General features: G+C 37.8%; 2 protein-coding genes across 5 annotated transcripts in view; both read right to left on the bottom strand.

The window, feature by feature from the left end:
• Positions 1 to 1,185: 1,185 nt before the first annotated feature.
• On the bottom strand, positions 1,186 to 2,415 carry LOC113634569 (SRY-box transcription factor 21). The gene is made up of 2 exons (XM_027133606.2): positions 2,216 to 2,415; positions 1,186 to 2,123 (listed from the first exon to the last, which is right to left on the bottom strand). Exon 2 carries the CDS (start codon positions 2,041 to 2,043, stop codon positions 1,354 to 1,356), a length of 690 nt encoding a protein of 229 aa, XP_026989407.1. The 5' UTR covers positions 2,044 to 2,123; positions 2,216 to 2,415; the 3' UTR covers positions 1,186 to 1,353.
• A 4,178-nt stretch (positions 2,416 to 6,593) lies between these two features.
• Positions 6,594 to 24,358, bottom strand: part of abcc4 (ATP-binding cassette, sub-family C (CFTR/MRP), member 4) — a 44,113-nt gene continuing 26,348 nt past the window's right edge. For all 4 annotated transcript variants that reach the window (XM_027133410.2, XM_047813386.1, XM_027133411.2 and 1 more), the window contains 17 exons: positions 22,770 to 22,866; positions 20,276 to 20,482; positions 19,910 to 20,047; positions 19,783 to 19,820; positions 19,499 to 19,626; positions 19,187 to 19,333; positions 15,497 to 15,576; positions 14,400 to 14,550; positions 14,191 to 14,310; positions 13,816 to 13,926; positions 13,479 to 13,579; positions 13,189 to 13,377; positions 12,779 to 13,024; positions 11,911 to 12,083; positions 10,175 to 10,280; positions 8,430 to 8,564; positions 6,594 to 7,557 (listed from right to left, as the gene is read on the bottom strand). In XM_027133410.2, coding sequence (XP_026989211.2) covers positions 7,468 to 7,557; positions 8,430 to 8,564; positions 10,175 to 10,280; positions 11,911 to 12,083; positions 12,779 to 13,024; positions 13,189 to 13,377; positions 13,479 to 13,579; positions 13,816 to 13,926; positions 14,191 to 14,310; positions 14,400 to 14,550; positions 15,497 to 15,576; positions 19,187 to 19,333; positions 19,499 to 19,626; positions 19,783 to 19,820; positions 19,910 to 20,047; positions 20,276 to 20,482; positions 22,770 to 22,866 — 2,257 coding nt within the window. In that variant the 3' untranslated portion in view covers positions 6,594 to 7,467. The remainder of the gene's footprint in view (positions 7,558 to 8,429; positions 8,565 to 10,174; positions 10,281 to 11,910; positions 12,084 to 12,778; positions 13,025 to 13,188; positions 13,378 to 13,478; positions 13,580 to 13,815; positions 13,927 to 14,190; positions 14,311 to 14,399; positions 14,551 to 15,496; positions 15,577 to 19,186; positions 19,334 to 19,498; positions 19,627 to 19,782; positions 19,821 to 19,909; positions 20,048 to 20,275; positions 20,483 to 22,769; positions 22,867 to 24,358) is intronic.

The following is a 24,358-nucleotide window of genomic DNA, read 5'->3' as shown; positions in this document are numbered from 1 at the left end:
AAATCAATATCCATTATGTGATTAGAGATTGTTCTTAATGCCCAGGTTCCCAACCCTGGTTCTACAGTGTTCCCTGTACTTCTGTCTAGGCTCTGGATTCACTGTAACTGACAAGTACGAACTATAGAAAGTTCACAAGTATAATGGAATCCCACTATGAAAGATCTTTCATGTGAATCATTACAATAAATCTGGTCTGTTTATTACAAAAAAAAGTCATGAATAAAGATTCTTGACTGTACATGGCAATGGGTACATACAGTATCTAGTTGCACACAGAACTAATACAGTCACATACGTTTTTTAACTAAAAAGGTTTGTTGTCTGAAATACATTTATTATTGTACATGGTTTGAGGGTCATTTTTACAAGTGCCTGAAATGATAATCACTTTAAAAAAGACAGTATGTGATTCTCATGGAAACCAGTAAACCAGTTTAGATTATGTGATGGAAACAAGTAGAGATTTTTTATGCAACCTGGTTTACCAGTCCACCCTGTAGCCTAATCTAATGTTAATTAGCTGATAAATCAGTGGCGTTGTGATCAGGACTCACGCATCAGGATTGGTAACTTGTGTTTTTGAGGATTTGTAGGTTTATAAATAAAATTACACTGTATTAAATCATTTATTATAATAACTTGGCCATGTCATATTTGCCATTTTTAATATAAAAAGCTGAACCAGATCTCTATGTTACATTTCCAAGTTATGTTTCGTGCTTGACCACAATGTGCATAGACTGTTAAAAAAAAATGTACTATAAGACTATTTATTAAAACCTATATGTACAACACAGTTATGAAATAAGGTTGCAAACGAAGGCCCCTATCTGATTTACTACAGAGGTGATAATCACACGTTCTTATGATGTTTATTATCCAAACCTCTCTGACCAAATTTATCCTGCTTACTTCTAAATGACTTCATGTTGCTTTAATGTTCATTATTTATGCTGTCTTCTGAAAGACCCATTTATTGATATCAAATACTGGATATAACATTCCAAGTGCATTTCATCTCTCTTTTTATCCCTTTAATTACTTTAGGTGTGTGAGAATAAACTGAAGTAAGAAATTATCTGACGGAAAAAAAGTGTTTTCAAAAAGTTGAACTAAATATTAAATACTGATAACTAACTCAGTTTGGTGTCTTGGTAAAGATTCTTCAGCATATAGATTTAGAACGATGGACAATATTTTATTTCATTATTATCATTATTATTATTGTTGTTGTTGTTGGTAAACATATAGGTGCAGGTACAGTGTAAGATGCACAAAAGCTTTTTCCCCATTATAAAGAGTCCTGACAGCTCACTACAATAAAGTGGTATAGTATATATTGTGTGTCCATCATAAGGCTGCGGTAAATGCTGAGTAAGGTTCGTGCAGAGTTTTGCGCATTCCAGGCAAAACCACATAAGCTAAAGGAGGAGGCTGAGGCGCAGAGGTCGCCCACACTGGGCAGTTACAAGGCATCATGTAGGCAGGGTTGCCCGGAGACGGGTGCGTGTGCGTGGCACCAACGAGCCCCATTGTAGGAAAGGCAACAACGCGTCCGGAATAGTCCAGAGAGGTGTGTGGATATGAGTTCGCCGACAATTCTGCCATTTTGGAGTGTATGTCCAGGTAAGAGTAAGGGGTCGGTGGTACGGAGTGACTGAGCAGCATTCTGGCGGCGGCTACAGCAGCAGCAGTCTTTTCAGGATTCGTTAATACCCCTTTGAGTGCGTCCTGCTCTCCAAGGTTGTAAGGCACATTACACTGATAGCGGTCCTTCTTCACCGAGCTCTTTGGTTTGCGCCGCGGTCTGTATTTGTAGTCCGGATGCTCCTTCATGTGAACCGCGCGGAGACGCTTGGCCTCGTCGATAAAGGGTCTTTTCTCTGAGTCTGACAGAAGTTTCCACTCTCCTCCGAGCCGCTTGCTGATCTCAGAATTGTGCATTTTAGGGTTATCGAGTGCCATCTTCCGTCTCTGGGCTCTGGACCAGACCATAAACGCATTCATAGGACGCTTTACATGGTCCGTTTGTTTCGACATTTCCCAGCTGATTTAGGCAGGTTGCCTCCTTCTTAAGTTCCAAACACCACCTCAAATGCGCGTGACACAACTTTGTATTCCTGGTGTATAAACAATAAATACACGTCAGAGCACATAAAAACTTTTCTAGTGTATTCTATAGAGTTTAGTGTCCTGTGATCATCTCTGTTACCTTTTCAAGATCCATTTATTCAGCACTCCACGAATGGAACCAGCGTTCAGGGCACATAACAGCAGGTAAAACGGCACTTAATGTCGACTTGCTTTCCGACAGGTGCTCTGTGATTAATGCACTTGGCTATAAGAAATGATCCGTTAAGTAAAGTGAGCTTTAGAACCTCCTACTGAGACGCACCCTACTATGACGTCACAGTGGAGACAGAAACGCGCCCCTGTTCTCACCTCGGGCCACGAGACCAGAAAGGCCCTGGATTTGCTTTGTGCACAACACAAAACCAATAGGTGATTTTGGGTGACGTTAGATTGCATTATCTGCTATCATCACAAATGAAAGTACTTTAATATTCGAAAAATATATTTCTAAAGGATATTAGTAGTTAGGCTTGTAGTTAGAACATATGTAAGATAATAAAAAAATGTATTTAATTTCTTAAATTTTCACATTTCATTTTAATTTGAAATTGAAAAAAAGATTACACATCTTATAAAAATAAGATTATACATTATAAATTGTGTGATTTATAATGTATAATAAATGCATTGTGTAATTTCACAACCCTAGGATTTTACACTCATGGTGATGAAGATAACTGTTCATTTTATACTCTGCTTTATTTCTTTTTTTATCTTAACCTATTATAAATGATACATTATAAATGTGGATAAGATCAATTGCACCTAGCTGTGTGAGTATAAGATGAATATGAATATGTGATATCAGATGAATATCTGTTTATTTCCAAGTGTTTCTGTTATAAGCATCCATTCAGGATTAAAAGCAGTTACTGAAAGTGGGTGAGTGAAACTCAAACTGTACTGGGCTTTATGAGCTTACTATTATTATTATTATTATTATTATTTTTTTTTATTTATTTATTTTTTTTATTATTAACAAATATTTGAGGCAGCAGATCTGTCAGGTCAACATTTTATCATTTTTGGTTAATGTTTTCCTATCATCACTTTATATATGTATTTCAGTAAAGGAACATTTTCAAAAAAGCAGACAATCTGTAATTTTTTTCATTTTTTTCTTTTCTTTTTTTTTTTTTTTTTGCAGGATGTGAAATAAGAGATTTTTGGTCATACAGTATTTTTAGAGAATCATGGGGGTCTGGATAACACCAGAATGATACAATAAAAGGTCATTAAAGAGTCAAATGACTATACTTTGCTCCTCCCTCTCCCTTTTTACTTTTTGCTGATCTTAAAGCTGGGGTTGCATGAGTGATCTGAATTCTCTCAAGGATAAGCTCATTTAGTGTTTAAAGAAAGTTATTTTGTGGAAAGGGAAGGAGCATTGTATTTAAAAAAAAAAAGGCTTTCACTGCCCATCATTGAAGAGGGCCCCTTCTCTTTGGACAGCTGTGCATTCCCTTTAACTTTTCACAATGATGTAACCATGGTGCCACAGCTTATAGTATTCTGTGCACTTGCATTCAGAAGAAAAGGAGTGTACACAAGTAACCATGAAGTAACTGAGATTGGTTTATACTTAGTTAATATTTACTAAAACATTTGAATAAAAAAAAAGTCAAGGCTTTTTTACAATTTGAAAGACCAAAATCAATTTTATATGCATTATATATTATATAAGTAAATATAATAGGTATATTGTAATATGTTGCTGCTTGCTTTACTCATTGTGCCAACCATAATGAGCTTCCTTCCACTCCAGTGTCTATCTCAGTGTCCTTCTCATTAACCAAGAATCCATCTGATATAATAAGCTGTTTTGTTGGATGTTTTTGTGCCGTGTAATGAATCTAATGATTGTGAAAAGAGGGATGAGGACAACTCCAATGAGAGAGAAAGATGGTCACACTGTGTGGCTAATGCCCTGAAATTTGTGCTGCTTGTGAATGAGGACAATAAGAATGAATGGCAAGACAATGACCAGTGCTTTTTGTCCACTCAATTTGTCTTTGGTCTTTTGACCTATTCACATTCATTGGGGGCTTTCTGAAACTGCTTTGGGAGAAAAGCTGCTAAGAGCTGTTCTACTCCCAAGCCACAGTTTTTCAATGAATCAGAAGGGCAGAGAGCACTGGGGCCCTCATCTATCAGCAAGGCAGCAGGGTTTAAAGAAAGGGCTCAGCATCCTAAGGAAATAGAAATTAAAAATGGAAGAAAGGAAATGAAAGACGAGTTGTATAACGTTGTATAGTTTTGTTAACGGTTGCTGGAGTAGAAACCGTTTACTTAAATATGAATTTTGTTCCCAATTTGTTTCAAATTGAAAAACAACTTTCAGATTTCTATTTAAAACTTTTTTTTTTTTTTAAAAAACCCTTTTTAATTTCAGGAATTTCACCATAGGCACGGACACTTTAATAACTAAATATCTTCAGGAATTTTATCTACCATAAACATGGGAGAATTGTAATATTCTTCTGTAATATACTTTTGCATTTAAACCAATTTGCATCGTGACACATACTGTGTGTATATGGGTATATTTTAAACAGTCCACCACAAACATATTTCATGTTTAGTATATATGTAGTGTTGCGCATTCTGCTGAATGTTGATTGGTTGATGTGTAGGTGTGTCCAGTTTTGTGCATGTGATTATATTTGGTGACAAATCATCTGTGGTTTTTCATCAAGTGTGTTAGAGTAATATTAAATGTCAAATACCATTTAACAACTATTTAAGATTCTTATCCTGAAACAAAACTCAGCATGGTTTTCAACTTCCAGGATGTGTGTGGTTTATGCAACACGCTCCTGTTTCATGTATGTAGACTTAACCCAGTGTTATGCTTAAAGGCCAAGTTGTCCTTTTTATTCTTCAGTTAAATAAAATGACTTGGGTAAATCACGCCTATTTGGGGAAAAGGATTGCATTTTAAATATAAGCCAACAATTTCCTACTAGGTAAGAGCTCATTTTTTGTATTAAGCTCATTACCATAGGTTTTACTGTCATTAGAGTAATCTTACTGAATCCTTACTGACAATTGTCTGAAGTTTGAGTAATCCTAGCCAAACAATTTAACTGGATTTAGTTTCGGAAACGCTGATTTTCTCTAGACTCATGACGTGCTGATGTTGATGGCTCTTAAGTCCAAAGCATTATCATCACCCACAAAACTCCACAGAATTGCAAGTGCATAGACAACAAGGAGCACAAAATGAATGATAAAGACTAAAAACAAAAGTGGACATTGTTTTGAAGTGAAATTTAAGGCAGAAGTCTGTTATTTTTATCACTCAATTATATGGCAATAGAACAATTAACAACAACAACAACAACAATAATAATAATAATAATAATAATATTTTCATTGTTTTAATTTTCTATTACTGGGACATGTTTATAGGTATGAAAAGACACAGTATTATTTGACTTTCTTTCTTTTGTCATAATGGAAAGCTTAGTTTTGTGTCCTAGTTTACGGGCCTGTTAGCTTGCTTGCTTTGTTTAGGATATACTTTAATGCCAACATTATAATTTACTATGTTAACAAATTTTTTTGATGTGTTTTTGTTGATGTAGTCATGTTAGTACACTTGCAAATTACCTTAGGTTTTTAATGCTTAAATTTACTCACACTCAGGAGCTTGATTAGGACACATCACCGAATTTCATGAATACAAAGTTTCTTGTGTAAACACTTGAACTATTTCATATCCAGCTTGATAAATAAGGCTCACTGTAAGAGGCTTTAATCAGATCCTCTGGGTGCATAGCATAGGTTACCATTACTACACATGCTGTGTAGCCTAATTTGGTATAAAATTACTGCTTGAGGGTGGCATACCAGATATCTTCAATAATAATAGATTTGCTTATCCATTTCATATTTGCCCCCAACCTTTTGCATTAAAAGCCCCTTTGTAAAAGTGTCGAGCCACACATTCCTTTATGGGAATTCACATCTTTGAACTAGACACAATGGGACCCTCCCCTGCAAACATCTCACACTTTTGTTTACCCATCGAAGAAGAGAAAGGACCAAGGTATCGTTTACGCACTAAGGATGTTATAGAAGCAAATGGAGAGGGAAAAGAGATGAGATTTGACACCTGTTTGGTCCAACAATACTCCTGCTCACAGTTAATCCACCATTATGCCATGGTGAAAGACTTTTTCTTACATGGTTATAATACAAAGTACATCAGTGTGGACTGTAAACAAAATAACCTCCATCCTGAAGAATTAAGAAAATAGAGTTTGTGAATTAATGAAATTTAAATATAATCTTACCAGGTCATATTTTGTACAGATGTCTTCTAAGTGTTACTGATAATGCCAGTTGAAGTGTTCACTCTTTCCCAGTTTCTAAACTGGCTTTTCAGATAAACACAGCTGCCTTGAAGATTTTCTTACTACCTTTCAGTTACAGACAAAAAGGTTCACAGCAAACAGATTTCCAAGTTTAATACACAGAAAAGAACATAAAAAATATAAAAAAATATAAACATTACGTATAGATGGCAATCACTGAACAAACTGGAAATAATCTTAATATAATAACAACAATAATCTCATTTTTTGGTCAGCATTACTACCTAGATAATTAAATATTCTTTAAACTTTAGACAAAATCATTAACAAAATGATTAACAAAATCCACTTTAGAACGAATGATAAGTTATATAGTTCCTAAACAGGATTGCAGCATATGTGCTAGAGAAATTGCACCAGACAGCTGAATACGGACTACATTGAATTCCCAAACACTGGGAGTTCTTTACTCCATTCAGCCTTGCAAAAGGAAAAAATATTCATATATGCAGTGTGCATGGTGTAGATAAGAAATATTCCACTCTTCCCTAATTAGTCGAGGCTGGTCTGGCAGCAAAAAGGGAATGGATCCCCATGGTTTTTGAATGTGATATTAAAGAAGAACATAAGGATTTGTCGATCTCAAAGCTTCAAGGGCAGTTTCTTGGCCTTCAGCAGGATTCCGGATCTGGCATTTTAGCATTGAGAACTCCCAAGACCTCAGTGATATTCATTGTTAAAGCATATTTGAACACAAATAGATTTCAAATGAACACAGGTGTACCCTGTTTAATATATTTAGTGTGATCTCTTGAAGAAAAAATTCTAGTCCAAATTTATTTTTGAATCACTTTAATCTTAGAAGAAACAAAGGCAGTCCAATATAATTAAATCTGAAAAAAAAAAATGGTGTAAATACATTCATAAATACATTAGTGATTTCCAATGTCTGTGCATAACTTGAGTCTTCAGTTGAAGGGTGTTGTGGGCTAGTTGCAGGAAGCCTCCAAACTTACAGAGCAGTCTCAAAGATGACCAGGTTAACTTCTTTACTGGAGGTCAGGCCATTGGCCAAGTTTGGCTGACGACAGTTCATATATGCCTGCAGGTAGTGGAGAGAGCACAAGTGAGTAAGCAGCTAAGCATATGCTCATATCCCTTTCTTTAGACTTTAAAGGATATGAAAATTACCTCACTTTTCCTTTCTAACTAGCAAAGTACTTCTAAACATGAGCATGTGCACAATAGACAAGTGAACAAAAATTCCCCCTTCTTTAATTTCATTATTTTCCACAACTCAAAGCCTTACATGGTTTGAGCACGGATTAGATAAAAACGAAGTGTACTGAAAAGAAAAAGTGCAGACAACACAAAGAGTGACCAAAAGCAGTTGGCTACAGTATCAGATGTACTCCCAATTGTGCTTGCATTCATAGGAAACAAAGGAAGAGTGGTGCAGTATCAGATGATGTGTGTTTGAAAAGCACAGCAGTAATCTCCAGAGGGCTAGCTTTGTGAATTAACTCAGCAGTGTGGGAGGCAGAGGGGAACCTGATCCAAAGAAAGACTGGGGGTGTCGAGTGGGGGTGTTGGGGTGGAGTAAAAGACTCCTACAATACCTCCCCATCAACCTGCCAAAGGAGAGGGATAACTGATACAGAGTAAGGGGACAATGGCCAGAGCTCTTTCAAACAGGTTTGTGCTTTTCTGTCACAGGTACAGTGATATACACAGATAGAGAACAGGATGGGAGAAAAGAGGACACGTTATTGCAGAAAGCTCCATGGCTATGTTCACGGTGTGCACAGTACCACTGTATGTTTAAAGCCAGCGTTTGATTGGTCCTATACTGCACGTGTTCAAGTGGGTTTGTGTGTGCGCGCGTTTTAGGCATGAGTGAATGTGTAAAGAAACAAATGTATGTCAGAACTCAAGTAGGTGAATGAATAAAAGTGTTAAATGTATATTTTGTACCTGTTTTGCCAGCTGAATTAAAGACCCTGCCTCTGCCTTTCCTGTTTGTTGCACCATGTTGTAAAAGATTCCATCCTTGTTCTGAAGCAGCACATGGGGCTCATCATATTCATGTATACGTCCACCATCAAGAACCTGCAAGCAAGAGACTTTTTGTGTCAGGGGATTTAAGGAAGAACATCTAAACAACACTTACAGTGTGGCCTAATCATCATAGAGGGAGATTAATATTTGCATTCACTGTCAGGTTTTTAGACCTTGATCAGCAGTAATGACAGCAATGAGTAAGCCAGTAAGCTGTAATAACATCAGTAAGACCAGGCGTTAGTGTGAGGCAAACAGTAATTATGTGAAGTATGAAATGTGAAGCTAGTCATAGTCACGTTTTGTGTGTGTGTGTGTGTGTGTGTGTGCTCGCGTGCGTGCGTGTCTTTACAGTTCATGTGTGTGTGTGTGTAAGTGAATTGAACACATGGCAGAGACTGAAAGTAGTATGAGTCAGTGTGATTAACTGTTGCTGTGTGTTCCTAGGTGAGACAACAGAGATAATGCAGAGTGTTCAAACAAAATTCAAGCCTACATGAATCGGGTAAGCCATGTACAACAGTTAAAACCTGCAGTGATTTACCCCTACCAGATTTTTTATATTTTTGCACGTCACAATAAATAGTTTTGTATCCTCACACAGAGGAAGAAAACAAAATCAACACTCAAGTGTAACACACATGCAAAACTTAAAGAACTAAAGAAGTGAACAAATAATTCACCATTGTACATAGATGTTCATACTACATATTATACTTGACCATGTTCTAGATCCACAACCAAAAACCCTTGTTCAGTAAGCTAGAAATTCATAGGATAGTTTCTGCTACTCACGAAGGTCAACCTGATTATTAATTAAACACAAACCTTGCTTTATACCGCATTGCTATATGATGATGAACAATAATGCATCATACAATAAAACATCTTGGCTAAATTTAATCACGTTTCCAAATTTAGCATACAGCAAATGTGGATTAAAAGGTCACTTGTTCACTAGTCGTATTTCTTTGTGTAATTAATTAGGCCGAGACAGCCATTCAGACCACACTGCTGGTTTCAAAGTGATAAAAGGCAATACAAACAGATTTCCATGCTGTTTATACTATTCTGAAATTACTAAATTATGTAATAGCAGTAAAATCCAATGTGCAGAAATCATACATCATGCTCTGAAGTATTTATTACAACAACTTACAATTCACATGGAAACACTTTGTTGTGTTACCTCATTTACACAAGCCCCTATTTGTTTCACAAGCTCTTGGACAATGTGAGGTGCGCACAGCACAAAATGACACCATCGCATTATAAAATCTCCTCAATTCCTCTGGCAGCAGGCTTTGTACAGCCACAAAAAGAACTATAATAGTAAGATCGAAGATAAGGCTGAACATCAGTGGAGTTAAGTTTCCACACATTGCATCTCTGTGCCTTTCATCTGTTTTAAGCTTCTATATACTGTACATTCTTTGTAAAAGTACGTATTAACCTGGTAAATCTGCAACAAACATTGCTCCTTAGATACTATTTGCAAATAGCCCTGCTAGAGCCCTTCCCCTGAACCTAAAACATTCCCTTGCTGTTTCGGTGAAACCTCAGCTAAGACTGTGTTTTCTGTTAGTTAAGGGCACCAACTAAATCCTTTTGAGGAAGAAAAAAAAAAACCACAGGGAGTGAAACTGGTCTGTGCCACTCACAAGTATTCGGTCACTATCTATGATTGTGTTGAGTCTGTGGGCGATGGTTAGGACAGTGCAATCCCGGAACTTCTCCCGGATGGTCTTCTGAATGAGGTCATCTGTTCTGTAAAACACACACACACACAAAGAATTCAATTCAATTCAATTCAAGTTTATTTGTATAGCGCTTTTTACAATAGACATTGTCTCAAAGCAGCTTTACAGAACATAAACACAGAGCAGATGGTAAACATAATTAATGATAAAGGAATTAACGAATAATAAAAGAAATAAGAATTAACAGAATAAAAATTCTAGATTATTATTAGTTGTATATAGTTCACAGTGTGTATGTATTTCAAGTCTGAGGTGACTCAGGCAGCAGTGGCAAGGAAAAACTCCCTTAAATTGGTAAAGGAAGAAACCTTGAGAGGAACCGGACTCAAGGGGAACCCATCCTCATATGGGTGACACTGGGGTGTGATTGTAATATACAGTCAGATAAATGTTGTGTTGGTGTAAGGTTCAAGGACTTCTGATCTCCTGAGTACCACAGAGTCTATAGCTTATTTAGAGAATAGCTTATTAACAAGATGTGAGTGAATGCTGTGTAATTCATAATGATTGCCCTACTGCCAAGTTGTAATGTTTATAATTAATGGTACACTTGTAACTTTAATTGCCAAATATTTTCAGCTTAAAATGGCCATAAATTATCATTTTTTTCCGTTTCAATCATAATACCAATTAAAATAGTGGTCGTAATGTGAGGATTTAAGAGCAATAAGCAACCTATGCACATGCAAACATTTTAGAGTGGCTGATGAGGAATCTTCCATATTCAAATCATGGGCTTTGCAAGTGTACCCTGAATTTCTTGTCAAATGTGACAGGAGAATAGATGGGACAAAATACAGGAGGATATTTGCTTAAGTTTCAGCATTCAGCAGGACAAACAAAAACAAAAGTTCAAAAGCGTGATAGCTGTACGGCCTAAACTTATTCTAGCATAGCTGGAAAATAATCCAGAGGCTGAATCCCAACTGGATTACTACAGTATGCTATACTATCTAAGAGGCAGTATTATAACAAAATGTTGGAAGCAACTGGGTTCCATGCATATTAATTTAGCTGCTGTTATATTAATTGTACGGAAAAAGAAAACATTGCAACCCTAAATATAAAGAAAAAAGAAAGGTGAGTGTGTGATTTTTACAAACAGTCCACAATCAGCAGCTAAACAAAGTTTTTATCTGTTCTGAAATATTACTATATTAATGACTTAGTAACAGGTCCTGTATTGTCTTCTGTGTTTGGGGCACCCACAGTACATAACAGAAGGGCAAAATTCCCAATATTAGGTCCCAAATTGGGCCAGAATTTCAGAAACAAAAGTCTAAAACTGTACTTTAATAAGTACAATTATTAATTAGGGTATGACAACAATATATCACGATTCTCAAAGGTATTTACAATACAAAATATGCTTTTAAACAATGTTACCCATAAAAGCAGATTTAAAAAATGATTTCATTTTATTTTCAGGATTAAGTGCAAAATCCTAATATTGTATAAGCTGCTTCCAGGTTCCAATTATTAGAAAAATGTTTTTTTTTTTACAAAATTTCTGTAATATCCTGATATCCACTACATCTTAGATAGTGTACTGTGGCATAATTCATCATAACAATAGTCATATAGTCAATAATCAATCATCAGAAAATCCAGCCATAGTCCATTTTTGTTGAACTCACCTGGGGTCTACATTAGCTGTAGCTTCGTCAATAATGAGTATTCGGTTCTTCCTCAGAATGGCCCTGGCAAGACACACAAGTTGCCGCTGACCAACACTGAAGTTAGTACCAGATTCAGCCAGAACTGTCTCTAGCTTACCAGGCAACTCCTCCACCACAGATTTCAGCTGGACCTAAAAGTGTATACATGTGAATATATAAGTAAAAGCTGTGGGTATGAGCATGGACAAAAGAGAACACTGTTTTAATTTAATAAAATTAACATAGACATAGATATCCTTGTGTAAGTAAGATATCCCTGAGTATGTTTACATTTTACATTTATTATATTATAGTATAGAATAGTATAGTATAGTATAATACATCTTTATCGGCTATACGCCTACACAAAAACCACCAGTTTCAAAAATATGGCATGTAATGAAAACTAGTAATTGTATATGTACAATGTACAGTCAGGTCCTTTAATATTTGAACATTGTAAAAGTTATTATTATTTTAGCCTTTTCTAATATAATAGTGAATAAGTGCTCAAACTGCAGACTTTCAGCTTTGATTAAAGGATATCTATGTCAAATTCAACAAACAAGAGAAAGGGAACCAATCATGAATTGAAACATACCACCTCATCTTATGGCATATACTTGTTTTGGGTTCCAGTGGAACTGTGACAAGTGATGTTTGACAAATTACATTTAGTTTTTTCAAAAAGCCGGTCTAGTAGCTAGCTTTAAAATAAATCTGAAAGCCTTCACTTAAAGATTATTTTTATTTTATTTCGATTTCAATATAATGTGCTAGTCACGGAAATAGAAATAACTTTGTCAATGTCTAAATATTTATGGACCTGTGTGTACAGAATATATACCTCTTCTAATGCATTCCATAAATCTTTGTCCGAGTGCTCCTGGAAGGGGTCTAGGTTTTTTCTCATGGTGCCAGTGAATAACACTGGATCTTGTGGGATAATAGATATCTTCTGACGAAGGTCATGCAGGCCAATATTAGAAATTAACACACCGTCCACATAGATTTTTCCTTGTGGCTCTGCCAGGCGGAACAGTGCTGAGATAAGAGAACTCTTTCCTGCTCCTGTTCTACCCACGATACCAACCTTACCAATATAACAGATAAAGACATACAGTTGAACATCAAGGACACAGTTCAAGCATATAAAGTTAAGTTTAATGCTAATAGATTTACAGTAAAGAAAAAATGATTGCAAAAAAGGATGCATATGTTGATAGATGCATAACTGGCATGCGTGATTTGGCTTACCTTCTCTTTGGGTCTGAACAATGCTGTTAAGTTTTTTAACACTAGAGGCCCATTGGAACAGTAGGAGAAGTTAACCTGATCAAAAGTAATCAACCCCTTGCTTGGCCACCCAGGAGGAGGCTTCTGTGTTTCCCAGGCTGCTTCATTCTCCAGCTCTGTGTATTCCATCACTCTTTCTACCGAGGTCATCTACACCAAAACATCACATACTGTAGGTGATGCAGCAACAAAATAAGTACTAAATCGTTTCCTTAAGATCAATACCAATGTGGATACAAAGAAGGTCTTACCAGATTCTCAACTTCAGCACTCTGTCTGACACCCCACTGGAACATGCCCATCAACGTTACAGCATAGGACAAGGCTAATCCAACAGCACCTGCCTCCAAGCCTGCCAAATACAGCAGAACTGTCATCATCATCATAGCTTACACATTAATATCCATACAATTAAAATCCATCAAAACTATTTGCCATCTACTTTCTCCACTAAAATAATAACACTATTAGCAGAAGACAAGTTCAAGGTGTTCAAGTAGCTAACAGTTACATCAAAATATTCCAAGATATTCAAAAGGCTTTAAAGTGGTCTTATTACTGTAGTGGACAACTATAGTTCAGTCTCACTGTTTCTCAGCAGAAGGCATCCAAAGGCAGTAATGCTGACAAATATGGAACACATTCCATCCAGACGCATAGCAAACCAGCGGGAGGTGGTCAAAAATAAGAAACAGGCCTCTGTGGACAAATGATGAGTATTAATATGCTTGTTTGACTGAAAGTTATATGACAGGGTGTTCAGTGTTATCCACAATTGGCTGGGGCTGCAGGTTTTTTTTTACAACCATACTGAAACACAACTGATACCATATGTTTAAGCATTTTATCCTGGCATTCAATCAAAAATTATATGTAACAAAAATCTGCAGCCATGGCAGCACTTTTGCCATTACGACTGGACACCCATGCTAAGTCACTTTGTTAATGCAGATATTGTCGTACCTGAGTGCAGGTCTTGATGAGAATCAAAGGCCTGCTGGAATCTTTCCTCAGCCTTGAAGGCACGAATTGTACTAAGGCCTTGCAGTGAGGATGATAAGTGAGAAAATACAGGGCTTCGAGCTATAGGAGAAGACACATTTACTTTCTAAGAATTTATTTCATATTTTGGCATATGGATGGAATCACCCATAAACAACTAAGACACTCACTAATGGCTTCAAGTCGCTTGATATCACGTGAAGTCTGCAGGAAGTAGCGCCGTAAAAAGAGGAAGACTATAAGGAGGGGCAGCACAGGGATCAGAATCCATGGGATGACTGAAGAAGCCACAGCAATTACACTCAAGATTTGCAATAACACCTAGAGAGAGACATACTGTATTACCTCTTTGTCACAGTGGTTAACTGTTGAGTCTTTAAGAATATGTTGAAGTCTCCTTAGTGTTAAAGCTTCAGGGCTACCTACACAACTCAACAATCTATTTTGCCATGACTCAACAGTTTCAGATAGTCCCCATATAATAAAGGCATATCCCATGGTTTATCTCAAGTCCCTTTTAGATTGTCTAACATATAATCAGCATATAGAACATACTTGCAAATTCTAGCATAAAGTAAGGAAGGAAATGAAAGGGTGCTAGCAACCATCATTTTCTGACCATGCCATTTACCAAATTTTGTTCATGGCCCAATGGCAATAGGTTTTCCTCTAAATGTTTCTATTTAAAGCAAAAACCTGGTTACAAAACCTCTTGACCACCCTGCTAGGTATGTGGCAAAGTAAAACACTCTCTCTGGGTGGCACAGATATATGTGTCAAAGCTTTCTTAGTAAGGCCCACTGAGCCAAGACAAGGGTCATTCTCCTAAAAAAATGTGTGACTGATACGAAGAAAGAGTGAATATACATGGTTTAATGGGGGACTCAGTCATTCAAAGAAACTGTGTCTATGCACAGGCTGGGAAAAAAAAATCTAAGACCTCCACATACATGGGTAGCTGGAAGGCTTCAGTCATTGTCTATAGGCTCCCTTGTCTTTGTGGCAAATGGGGGAAGAATAGTGAAAAGTAGACAGTGAAAAAGACCCATAAAATAATGAGTGACAATGGTCAAGATGGTAAAGTTCTTTCAGTCTGCCAGCACAACAGAAAAGGAAGGGTCACCCTTCCTGACAGAATGAAAAGTGCTATAATTGAAGACTATTATGTTCATTTAATTTGGTTTGTCAAGCATTTGACAATGGCTCTTTGTGACCATGAAGCAGGTAGACATACACACACATGCACACACAAACACACACGGCTTACTTGGATAAAGTCCACAAATGTCCAAGGCAACATGGAGTCTATTTGACCAATGTCTTTTGAAAATCGATTGAGGATTCTTCCTGAAGAAGAGCAGAAGTAAGAAAGTGAAAACAGGAATACAAAAAACATAATTTGTAGACATCACTGGTAAACTACCTACTCATCCATTCAAAATGAAAGATAAATGAAAAATATATGACATCGCAGACAAAAAATTGCCCATTAACTTAAAAAATAAACAACAATAATCTGATCAACACAGTGGTGATGGTCTATTCAGTACATTTGTTACTATGTGAGCTGTACTTCCTTTGTTCTGTTTTTAAAGTATTTCATTTGTTCTGTTTTTAAATAGCATAAATCTGCTAATCATTACATAAACATGTTGTATACGAACTTGCATTTATCTACAGAAGCCAGTGAATAAAACACAACCAGCAGTTACTCTAGTAATCTTGGACAATAAAGGTAATTTCACCAACAATGGCTTAAGGAGTGAGAAAAAAACCATCTGTACACACTGATCTTATACCTGACTCACAAACATAGATAAAATAAGGAGCCAGCTGATATGTTGGCTGAGGCTGACATGAACAACCCTGAACTGGCTGATATATAGAGGTGCAATATAGTTAACAGTAGATTTTACTGAGTACCCAAGCAGACTAATGGTCTTGAGCTGTGTCCTGAACAACCATATAATGGTGAGGCTATTGAGATGTTGCTCACGCAGTAACATCAGTAGAACACCCTGATAAGCAGTCCAAATAAAGGGTAAGTCAAAACTCACTGCAACATTTACTTTTAAAAAGTTAAAATGGCTTTGCTAGGCTATTTTTTTTTTCTAGTATCTAGTTTAAAACTGTGTGTTCCGATATTTCTGATCAACTGAAAAGTGGGTGGTTTGCCACCAAAGGTGGCATGTTCCAAAGTTGTTTTTACACATCTATGTATATCTAAGAATACTGAAAAAATAAATCTGAAATTCTGGTCTATCATCTCATTTGTCTTTTGATCTCAAGTCTGTGGTAATGACCAGCTTACCATTAACCTATCCAACCTGATATAATGATCGATTATTATGTTGGCTTTGTAGAAGCCAACATTCTGATTTCCGTTATAAGCTTATTATTATTATTATTATTATTATTATTATTATTATTATTAGACAAAAATTTATTTTAAAAAATGCGGCCTAGGGCGTTCGAGCCACATGCACCAAATTCGGATATGTTGTAGACCCTTGTCTGTAGTTTGTTGCTTCTATTTTTCTAAGAGATCGGAATTCCGGAATTCCCGGTACGGAAGCTCAAAGTGGCCTTTTTTCCCATAGACTTCCATTATAAACTTTTGAGGTTTATAACTCGGCAAGTTTTCGAGCGATTTACACGGAACTCGGACAGGTTCTTTAGGACCTTACTCCGGACGAAGTTTTTATTTCGGACTTCCGACGGAATTTTCGGTTTTCCGGTAGTCGACGATCGAACATCCCATAGACTTGAATGGGGAATTCCGAAAATTCCTCTAAGCTCTCACACACAGTGTGCGCAGAGCTCAGGCACGGCTTCTCTCTCTGTGATCCACGCAGTATAATAATAAGTAGAATCCCATAATGACTGCAGTATTGACATGAAATGTCCAAACCCTCAGTAGCCACTTTTTGCCAAAAGTATTGGCACCCCACCGGGTATTCTGGTGACGTCACTCGACAGCACGTGACGTCACGTGTAGCCCCGCCCCCAGGATATGTGACATATCAAAACACTCAGCACAATGAGGGGAACTGTCCCACGGGTATTATGGTCATGTCACATGACGTCACGTGATGTCACATGTAGCCCCACCCCAAAAACAAGCAAAATTAAAAATTTGCACAACATGGACATGTGACATATCAAAACACTCAGCACAATGAGGGGAACTGCCCCACGGGTATTATGGTCACGTCACGTGACGTCACGGGATGTCACGTGCAGCCCCGCCCCAAAAACAAGCAAAATTAAAAATTTGCACAACATGGACATGTGACATATCAAAACACTCAGCACATTGAGGGGAACTGCCCCATAGGTATTCTGGTCACGTCACGTGACGTCACGTGATGTCACATGTAGCCCCGCCCCAAAAACAAGCAAAATAAAAAATTTGCACAACATGGACATGTAACATATCAAAACACTCAGCACAATGAGGGGAACTGCCCCACGGGTATTCTGGTCACGTCACGTGACGCCACGTGAGGTCACGTGTAGCCCCGCCCCCAAAACAAACGAAATCAAAAATTTGCACATCATGGACATGTGACACATCAAAACACTCAGCACATGTTGTGCAAATGAAGGGAACTGCCCCACGGGTATTCGGATCACGTCACATGCTCATGGCCGATCACCTCCAAAAGTATTGGCACCCTAGCGGTCCAGTAGCTTTCACAATCTTTCTGTCCACTCGCCTCCAAAATGCACCGCCTTTGCGAATACTTGCACCGTCAAAGCCAACATCAAAGTTTGTCGCGACGAACTTTACAAATCTAGTTAAACATTGCATTGATACACTCCCATCACAATTTAATTAGATTCACAATTTGGCTTCAATTCAATTCACAGAAAAATGTAAACAAAATTTGATTGTAAAATGATGACTTAAGGCATATTTTAATTTCTGTATCATAAACAATGTGCACTACAGTTTCAAAAAGTTGTAATTGGATAAACAATGTCCGATTTGGGGAAAATATTTGACTGAAACAATCAGTCAATAATCAGTCCAATTTCTATAGCATATGAAGTGCTTTTTTAAGCAGTAAGGAGTAAAGTACTTCTTAAATATAAGTTATATCATGGATGAGTAACCATATAATGTAAAACGTGTGTTAGTATTTGCAATTAGGTGCTACGAGGCTTTTTATTGGTCAATAGATCTCGCAAGTTCCCCCATTGAAAGAATGTAATTGTGTGCTCAGTGACCTCTCTGTATATTTAAACTATGAGTTGTGCGGACTGGGACCTCTGGTGTTCAAACAGTACAACTGCATTACATGAATACTAAAGTGCTAATTTCTATTGGAGAAAACATTAAGGCAATTCCCAATGTGAACTTTACATCTCCACAATGCACACAGTCTCATTTTGCATCACCATGCATCCTTATACCCTTTTTTTGGTGTGCAAAACAACTTGCAAATACTCAAGAAATAATTCATTTACAACATACACCTTTCCACACCATTGGCAGTAATTACACTTAAAATATTTACATCAGTAATGCGTCTTAATAAAGTTCCTATAATTCAAGTTCATATACTAACTACATTTAATAACAGGACAAATTTTAGTCCATCCTCTGTGCTTTATGGTTGTGACAAATGCGAATCACAAAGCGGTGGAAATGTGATAACTGAAATGAAAATAAGCTGAGTGTATACATATCTTGCACAAACAAGCAAAAACAGGAAGAAAGCATAACAAAAATCAATCAACAAATCAATGATCACAGCTATTAGAAGTACTCTCCAAAATTAAGTATTACGGTTTAGAGATAGTTGCTCCTTTAAGAGATATCCCACTGCTCCCTACTGGATAATCAGTGTATGCAATGTAAAAACATTTCACACTAATAACCTTTTAGAAAAATGAAATGAGAAAGCATTCCACGATGCAAAGGTGGAAGAGAAAGACCCTGCAGACTCACCTATAGGGTTGATGTCAAAGAAGCGGACAGGGGTCCTGAGGATACAGTTAAACATGCGGCTGTGGAGCGTCTGTGCAGAGCACACTAAAGAGTTAAACATCAGCAAACTGCGTGTGAAGCCAAACAGAATAGTGGTCGCTGTTAAACCTAAAGACAGTAAACAGAGTTAATGTTATTTTGCACTTATCCCTGCTGGATAAACAATCATTCATCAAACACATACAATTACACATTCCAATATATTTTCAAAATATACATTTATTTATATGTGAGACTATGTGAGTCAGTTGTCATACAGGTGCTTGACTATACCTGAATAAATGCCCAGGTAGTATTCAATGGATAGCTGCTGAGTAACATTCTGATTAAGGCTGGTGTTAAAGCTATTGGTGAATGTAAGGTTTTGGTTTAGCGCATGCAGCTTCTCCTGTTCTGAAGCCCTGTTGAGTAAGATCAAGTGAAATTTCTTTCATCATATATAACTATTCAGTTCTGACAAACAAAGAGGGAAAAGAAGCAGCATCAGATTCCTTCTTAAAGACTATAAAAAGTCAATAAAGCTCTTTTTATTAAGTAGATTTAAATACTCTACTCACCAGAATGCAAGCCACCAGTCTTGAAGGATATAGGATGTCTGATAATTAAAAATGAATGTAAATATAAACTACTCAATGAATAATGGATAGAAATGTGCTATACTTAGGGTTATATAGCATGCTGTACCTGTGCAAGCAGGTTGAGCAGAACAATGATAAGCAGCATCAATATGTTGACTCCAGCAGTTAAGTATTTCAGATACATACGGATCCCTATATTCCCCTCAGAGCGACTTTCGTCTGACATAGTTGGAACAGTTTCTGCCTGGAAACATCAACGTCACCACAATACACACATGTGAAGAAATATACTCATGAAATATACTCATATCATTGTCTGAGGCTTTGAGAACTGCCAGTCAGAATTTCTTCCTCTATATTTAAACAGAAATTACAATCAGATGGCACCGCTGGTCTATATGATCATGCAGCACTTCTTACTTGTAATTAATATTTCTTACTGCAAATGCTAATAAATAATGAATACACATACAGGCAGCTGATCTGCTTCATCTTTACTGGACACCACTGATGAGGTCCCTGAGCGAACAGAGTTCTGTGAAAGGGTTCGGCTGCGAGCAGACTCTATGCTCCAAATTCCTCCTGTCTGCTCTTCCTCTTCGTCCTTTTTTAACAATGATGTAAAGTCCACACCTGAATGCAGTAGCTCTGTGTATGTGCCCTGCCCCACTATTTGACCCTACAAGGCAGGAAGAGTTTTTTTTTTTGAGAGAGTAAGAGTGATAGAGTCCATTGGCTAAGAGATTTTGCACAAATATGTATAAAAATATATATTTGACAGATAAGCTTTAGTATCAAACAGCACACCAATTCATCACACATTTGGCTCAAAATATTTTAAATCAACAGTCTACAGTACATATACACTGCTCAAAAAAATAAAAGGAACACTTAAACAACACAATGTAACTCCAAGTCAATCACACTTCCGCAAAATCAAACTGCCCACTACCACTGGCTCAGGTAGTGCAGCTCATCAAGGATGGCACATCAATGCGATCTGTGGCAAGAAGGTTTGCGTCTGTAAGCGTAGTGTCCAGAGTAGGAGGTGCTTCCAGGAGACAGGCCAGTATATCAGGAGACGTGGAGGAGGCCGTAGGAGGGCAAGAACCCAGCAGCAGGACCGCTACCTCTGCCTTTGTGCAAGGAGGAACAGGATGAGCATGGCTAGAGCCCTTAAAAAATTACCTCCAGCAGGCCACAAATCTGCATGTGTCTGCTCAAACAGTCAGAAACAGACACCATGAGGGTGGTATGAGGGCCCGATGTCCACAGGTGGGGGTTGTGTTTACAGCCCAACACCAGGCAGGACGTTTGGCATTTGCCAGAGAACACCAAGAATGCCCTGTGCTCTTCACAAATGAATGCAGGTTCACACTGAGCACATGTGACAGAGGTGATTGACTCTGGAGATGCTGTGGAGAAAGTTCTGCTGCCTTCACCATCCTCCAGCATGACCGGTTTGGCAGTGGGTCAGTAATTGTGTGGGGTGGCATTTCTTTGGAGGGCCGCACAGCCCTCCATGTGCTCACCAGAGGTAGCCTGACTGGCATTAGGTACCAAGATGAGATCCTCAGACCCCTTGTGAGACCATATGCCGGTGCGGTTGGCCCTGGGTTCCTCCTAATGAAAGACAATGCTAGACCTCATGTGGCTGGAGTGTGTCAGCAGTTCCTGCAAGACGACAGCATTGGATGCTATGGACTGGCCCACCCATTCCCCAGACCTGAATCCAATTAAGCACATCTGGGACATCATGTCTCGCTCCATCCACCAACGCCACGTTGCACCACAGACAGTCCAGGGGTTGGCGGATGCTTTAGTCCAGGTCTGAGAGGAGATCCATCAGGAGAGCATCCACCACCTCGTCAGGAGCATGTCCAGGCGTTGTAGGGAGGTCATACAGGCACGTGGAGGCCACACACACATTACTGAGCCTCATTTTGACTTGTTTTAAAGACATTACATCAAAGTTGGATCAGCCTGTAGTGCAGGGGTGGCCAACCAGCCAGAGACCAAGAGCCACATTTTTTACTGTGTTACCGCAAAGAGCCACATTTTTTACTGTGTTACCGCAAAGAGCCACATTATACACATGGGCACACTTGAACATCACCTTTTATACATCACCACATCACATGGGCACACTTAAACATCACCTTTTTTCCCTGCCATTTTGAGAGCGAACTTGACACAAATTGTTTACTCAAATGATCTTGCTCCTACTGGGAAACTTTCGAGGTATTTTCATCCCACTCACATGCGCGTTTGACAAAAATACCGTATTGAACTCAAGCGAAGCTAACACGCATATTAAAAAGACACAAATACAAACTTCGGTATGAACGTAAAGACCGTATGAAACCGTGCAAAGAGCCGCATGCGGCTCAGGAGCCGTGGGTTGGCCACACCTCTCGTAGTGTGTTTTTCCACTTCAATTTTGAGTGTGACTCCAAAACCAGACCTCCATGGGTTAATACATTTGATTTTCATTGATAATTTTTGTGTGATTTTGTTGTAGGCACTATGTAAAGAACAAAGTATTTAATAAGACTATTTCATTCATTCAGGACTAGGATTTGTTGCCTAAGTGTTCCCTTTATTTTTTTGACTAGTGTATATGCTTTGTATGCAGTTTCTGAAAAACAGCTATAACAGTAAACAATATGAATCTGCTTAGATAGTGCAATATTTGTCATATTGACGTATTTAGGAAGTGATGAAAGGATAAAACCTTAATTAAAATGATTTGGATAATAAGATACTATTCTGAACGCAAATATTAAAAAAAAAATCTTATGTGAAAACATGTATGGTATTAAAAGCCTTTCACATAGGAAAGCAACAAATGGACAAGCCAACAAAGCGGTATTGATAGAGCATTATTAATACAAAAATCGAATAAAGCTTTGAACAAATAGCCTGGCATGATACCAATGTAGTATAGAGGGGCTATAATCACACACCGCTTTCAAAACCAGGATATGATCAGCGGCTTTCAGGTACTGTAGCTGGTGAGTCACCAAGATCCTTGGTTTATTCTTTAAAAGGCCACAAATACAACTGTAGTGAAAACAAAGAAAAACAGCACTTCAGGAAATAATTCAAGTCCTTGATTTTAGTGTTTACATACTTGAAATATAACTTATGTTATATTTATTACTTTATAAGTTATACTTATTACTTGACTTGAAGTTACAGTGCTCAGCATAAATTAGTACACCCCTTTAAAAAGTAACATTTTAATTGTCCAAAATGTTGATAAGACTAAGTTTAATATAACATCTGTTTAACTTATAACATGAAAGTAAAGTTAATAATTTTGTTTCAAATACACATTTTTCAGTTTAACTCAAATTAGGGTGATGCAAAAATGAGTACACCCCACTGAAAGTGTCTGGAGCAAAGCAACATTTTAGACTACAAATGTCTAATTTAACAAGAATTAAACCACAGGTGTGTCTAAGTATTCATTACACAGGTGTCCAGCAGACAGTTGACTAAAAGTGTGCTCGGCTACATCCCATTTCATGCTGTCAGCAATGGCACCACATGGAAGAGAAATGTCACAAGACCTGAGAAAGAAAATAATTTCTCTACACCAGAAAGATGAAGGCTACAAGAAGATCAGCAAAGCTTTACTTATCAGTCAGAATACTGTAGCAAAAGTGGTACAAACATTTCAACAAGATGGAACTGCAAACATCTCACAGAGACGTCCAGGTCATCCACGGAAGTTAACACTTCGAGAGGAGCGTCTTCTGATGAGAATGGTTGAAGAAAATCGGCATGCAAGTTCACTGCAGTTATCTAAAGAAGTAGAAAGCCAAACTTCGAAGACTATTTCCCGTGACACAATACGGTGTACACTGCACAGGAATGCCATGCATGGGTGCCGTCCACGAAAGAAAACTCTCCTAAAGGCCAGGCACAAAATAGCCCACCTAGAGTTTGCCAAGGCCCATGCTGACAAAGATGAAGACTACTGGGACTCTATACTCTGGAGTGATGAGACCAAGATAAATGTTTTTGGAACTGATGGCTATAAAACTTTATGGTGTCGCAAGGAATACAAGGTGAGAAATACAAATAAAAATGCATGGTGCCTACAGTGAAACATGGTGGTGACAGTATCTTTATGTGGGGCTTCATGAGTGCTGCTGGTGTCGGGAGCTGCATTTCATTGATGGCATCATAAATTCACAGATGTACTGCTCTATACTGAAAGAGAAGCTGCTACCATCACTCTGTGCCCTTGGTCGTCATGTACTTTTCCAACATGACAATGATCCTAAACACACATCTAAGGCCACTGTTGGATTTCTGAAGAAGAACAGGGTAAACATGATTCAGTGGCCAAGTATGTCTTCTGATCTGAACCCAACTGAACACCTATGGGGAATTCTGAAGACAAAAATTGAGCATCACTCTCCATCCAGCATCCAATCTCTAAAAGAGGTCATTCTTGAAGAATGGAAAAAGATGGATGTTGCAAAATGTCACCAGCTTGTCCATTCCATGACTAGAAGACTTGGTGCTGTCATTAGCAATCATG

Source organism: Tachysurus fulvidraco, chromosome 5 (genome assembly GCF_022655615.1).
Source record: "Tachysurus fulvidraco isolate hzauxx_2018 chromosome 5, HZAU_PFXX_2.0, whole genome shotgun sequence".
Taxonomy (NCBI): Eukaryota; Metazoa; Chordata; class Actinopteri; order Siluriformes; family Bagridae; genus Tachysurus; species Tachysurus fulvidraco.
This window is presented reverse-complemented; position numbering and strand designations above follow the sequence as displayed.

What these genes read in the sequence shown, in the direction of transcription:
- LOC113634569 (XM_027133606.2), bottom strand. Translation starts at nt 2,043, where the DNA reads ATGTCGAAACAAACGGACCATGTAAAGCGTCCTATGAATGCGTTTATG.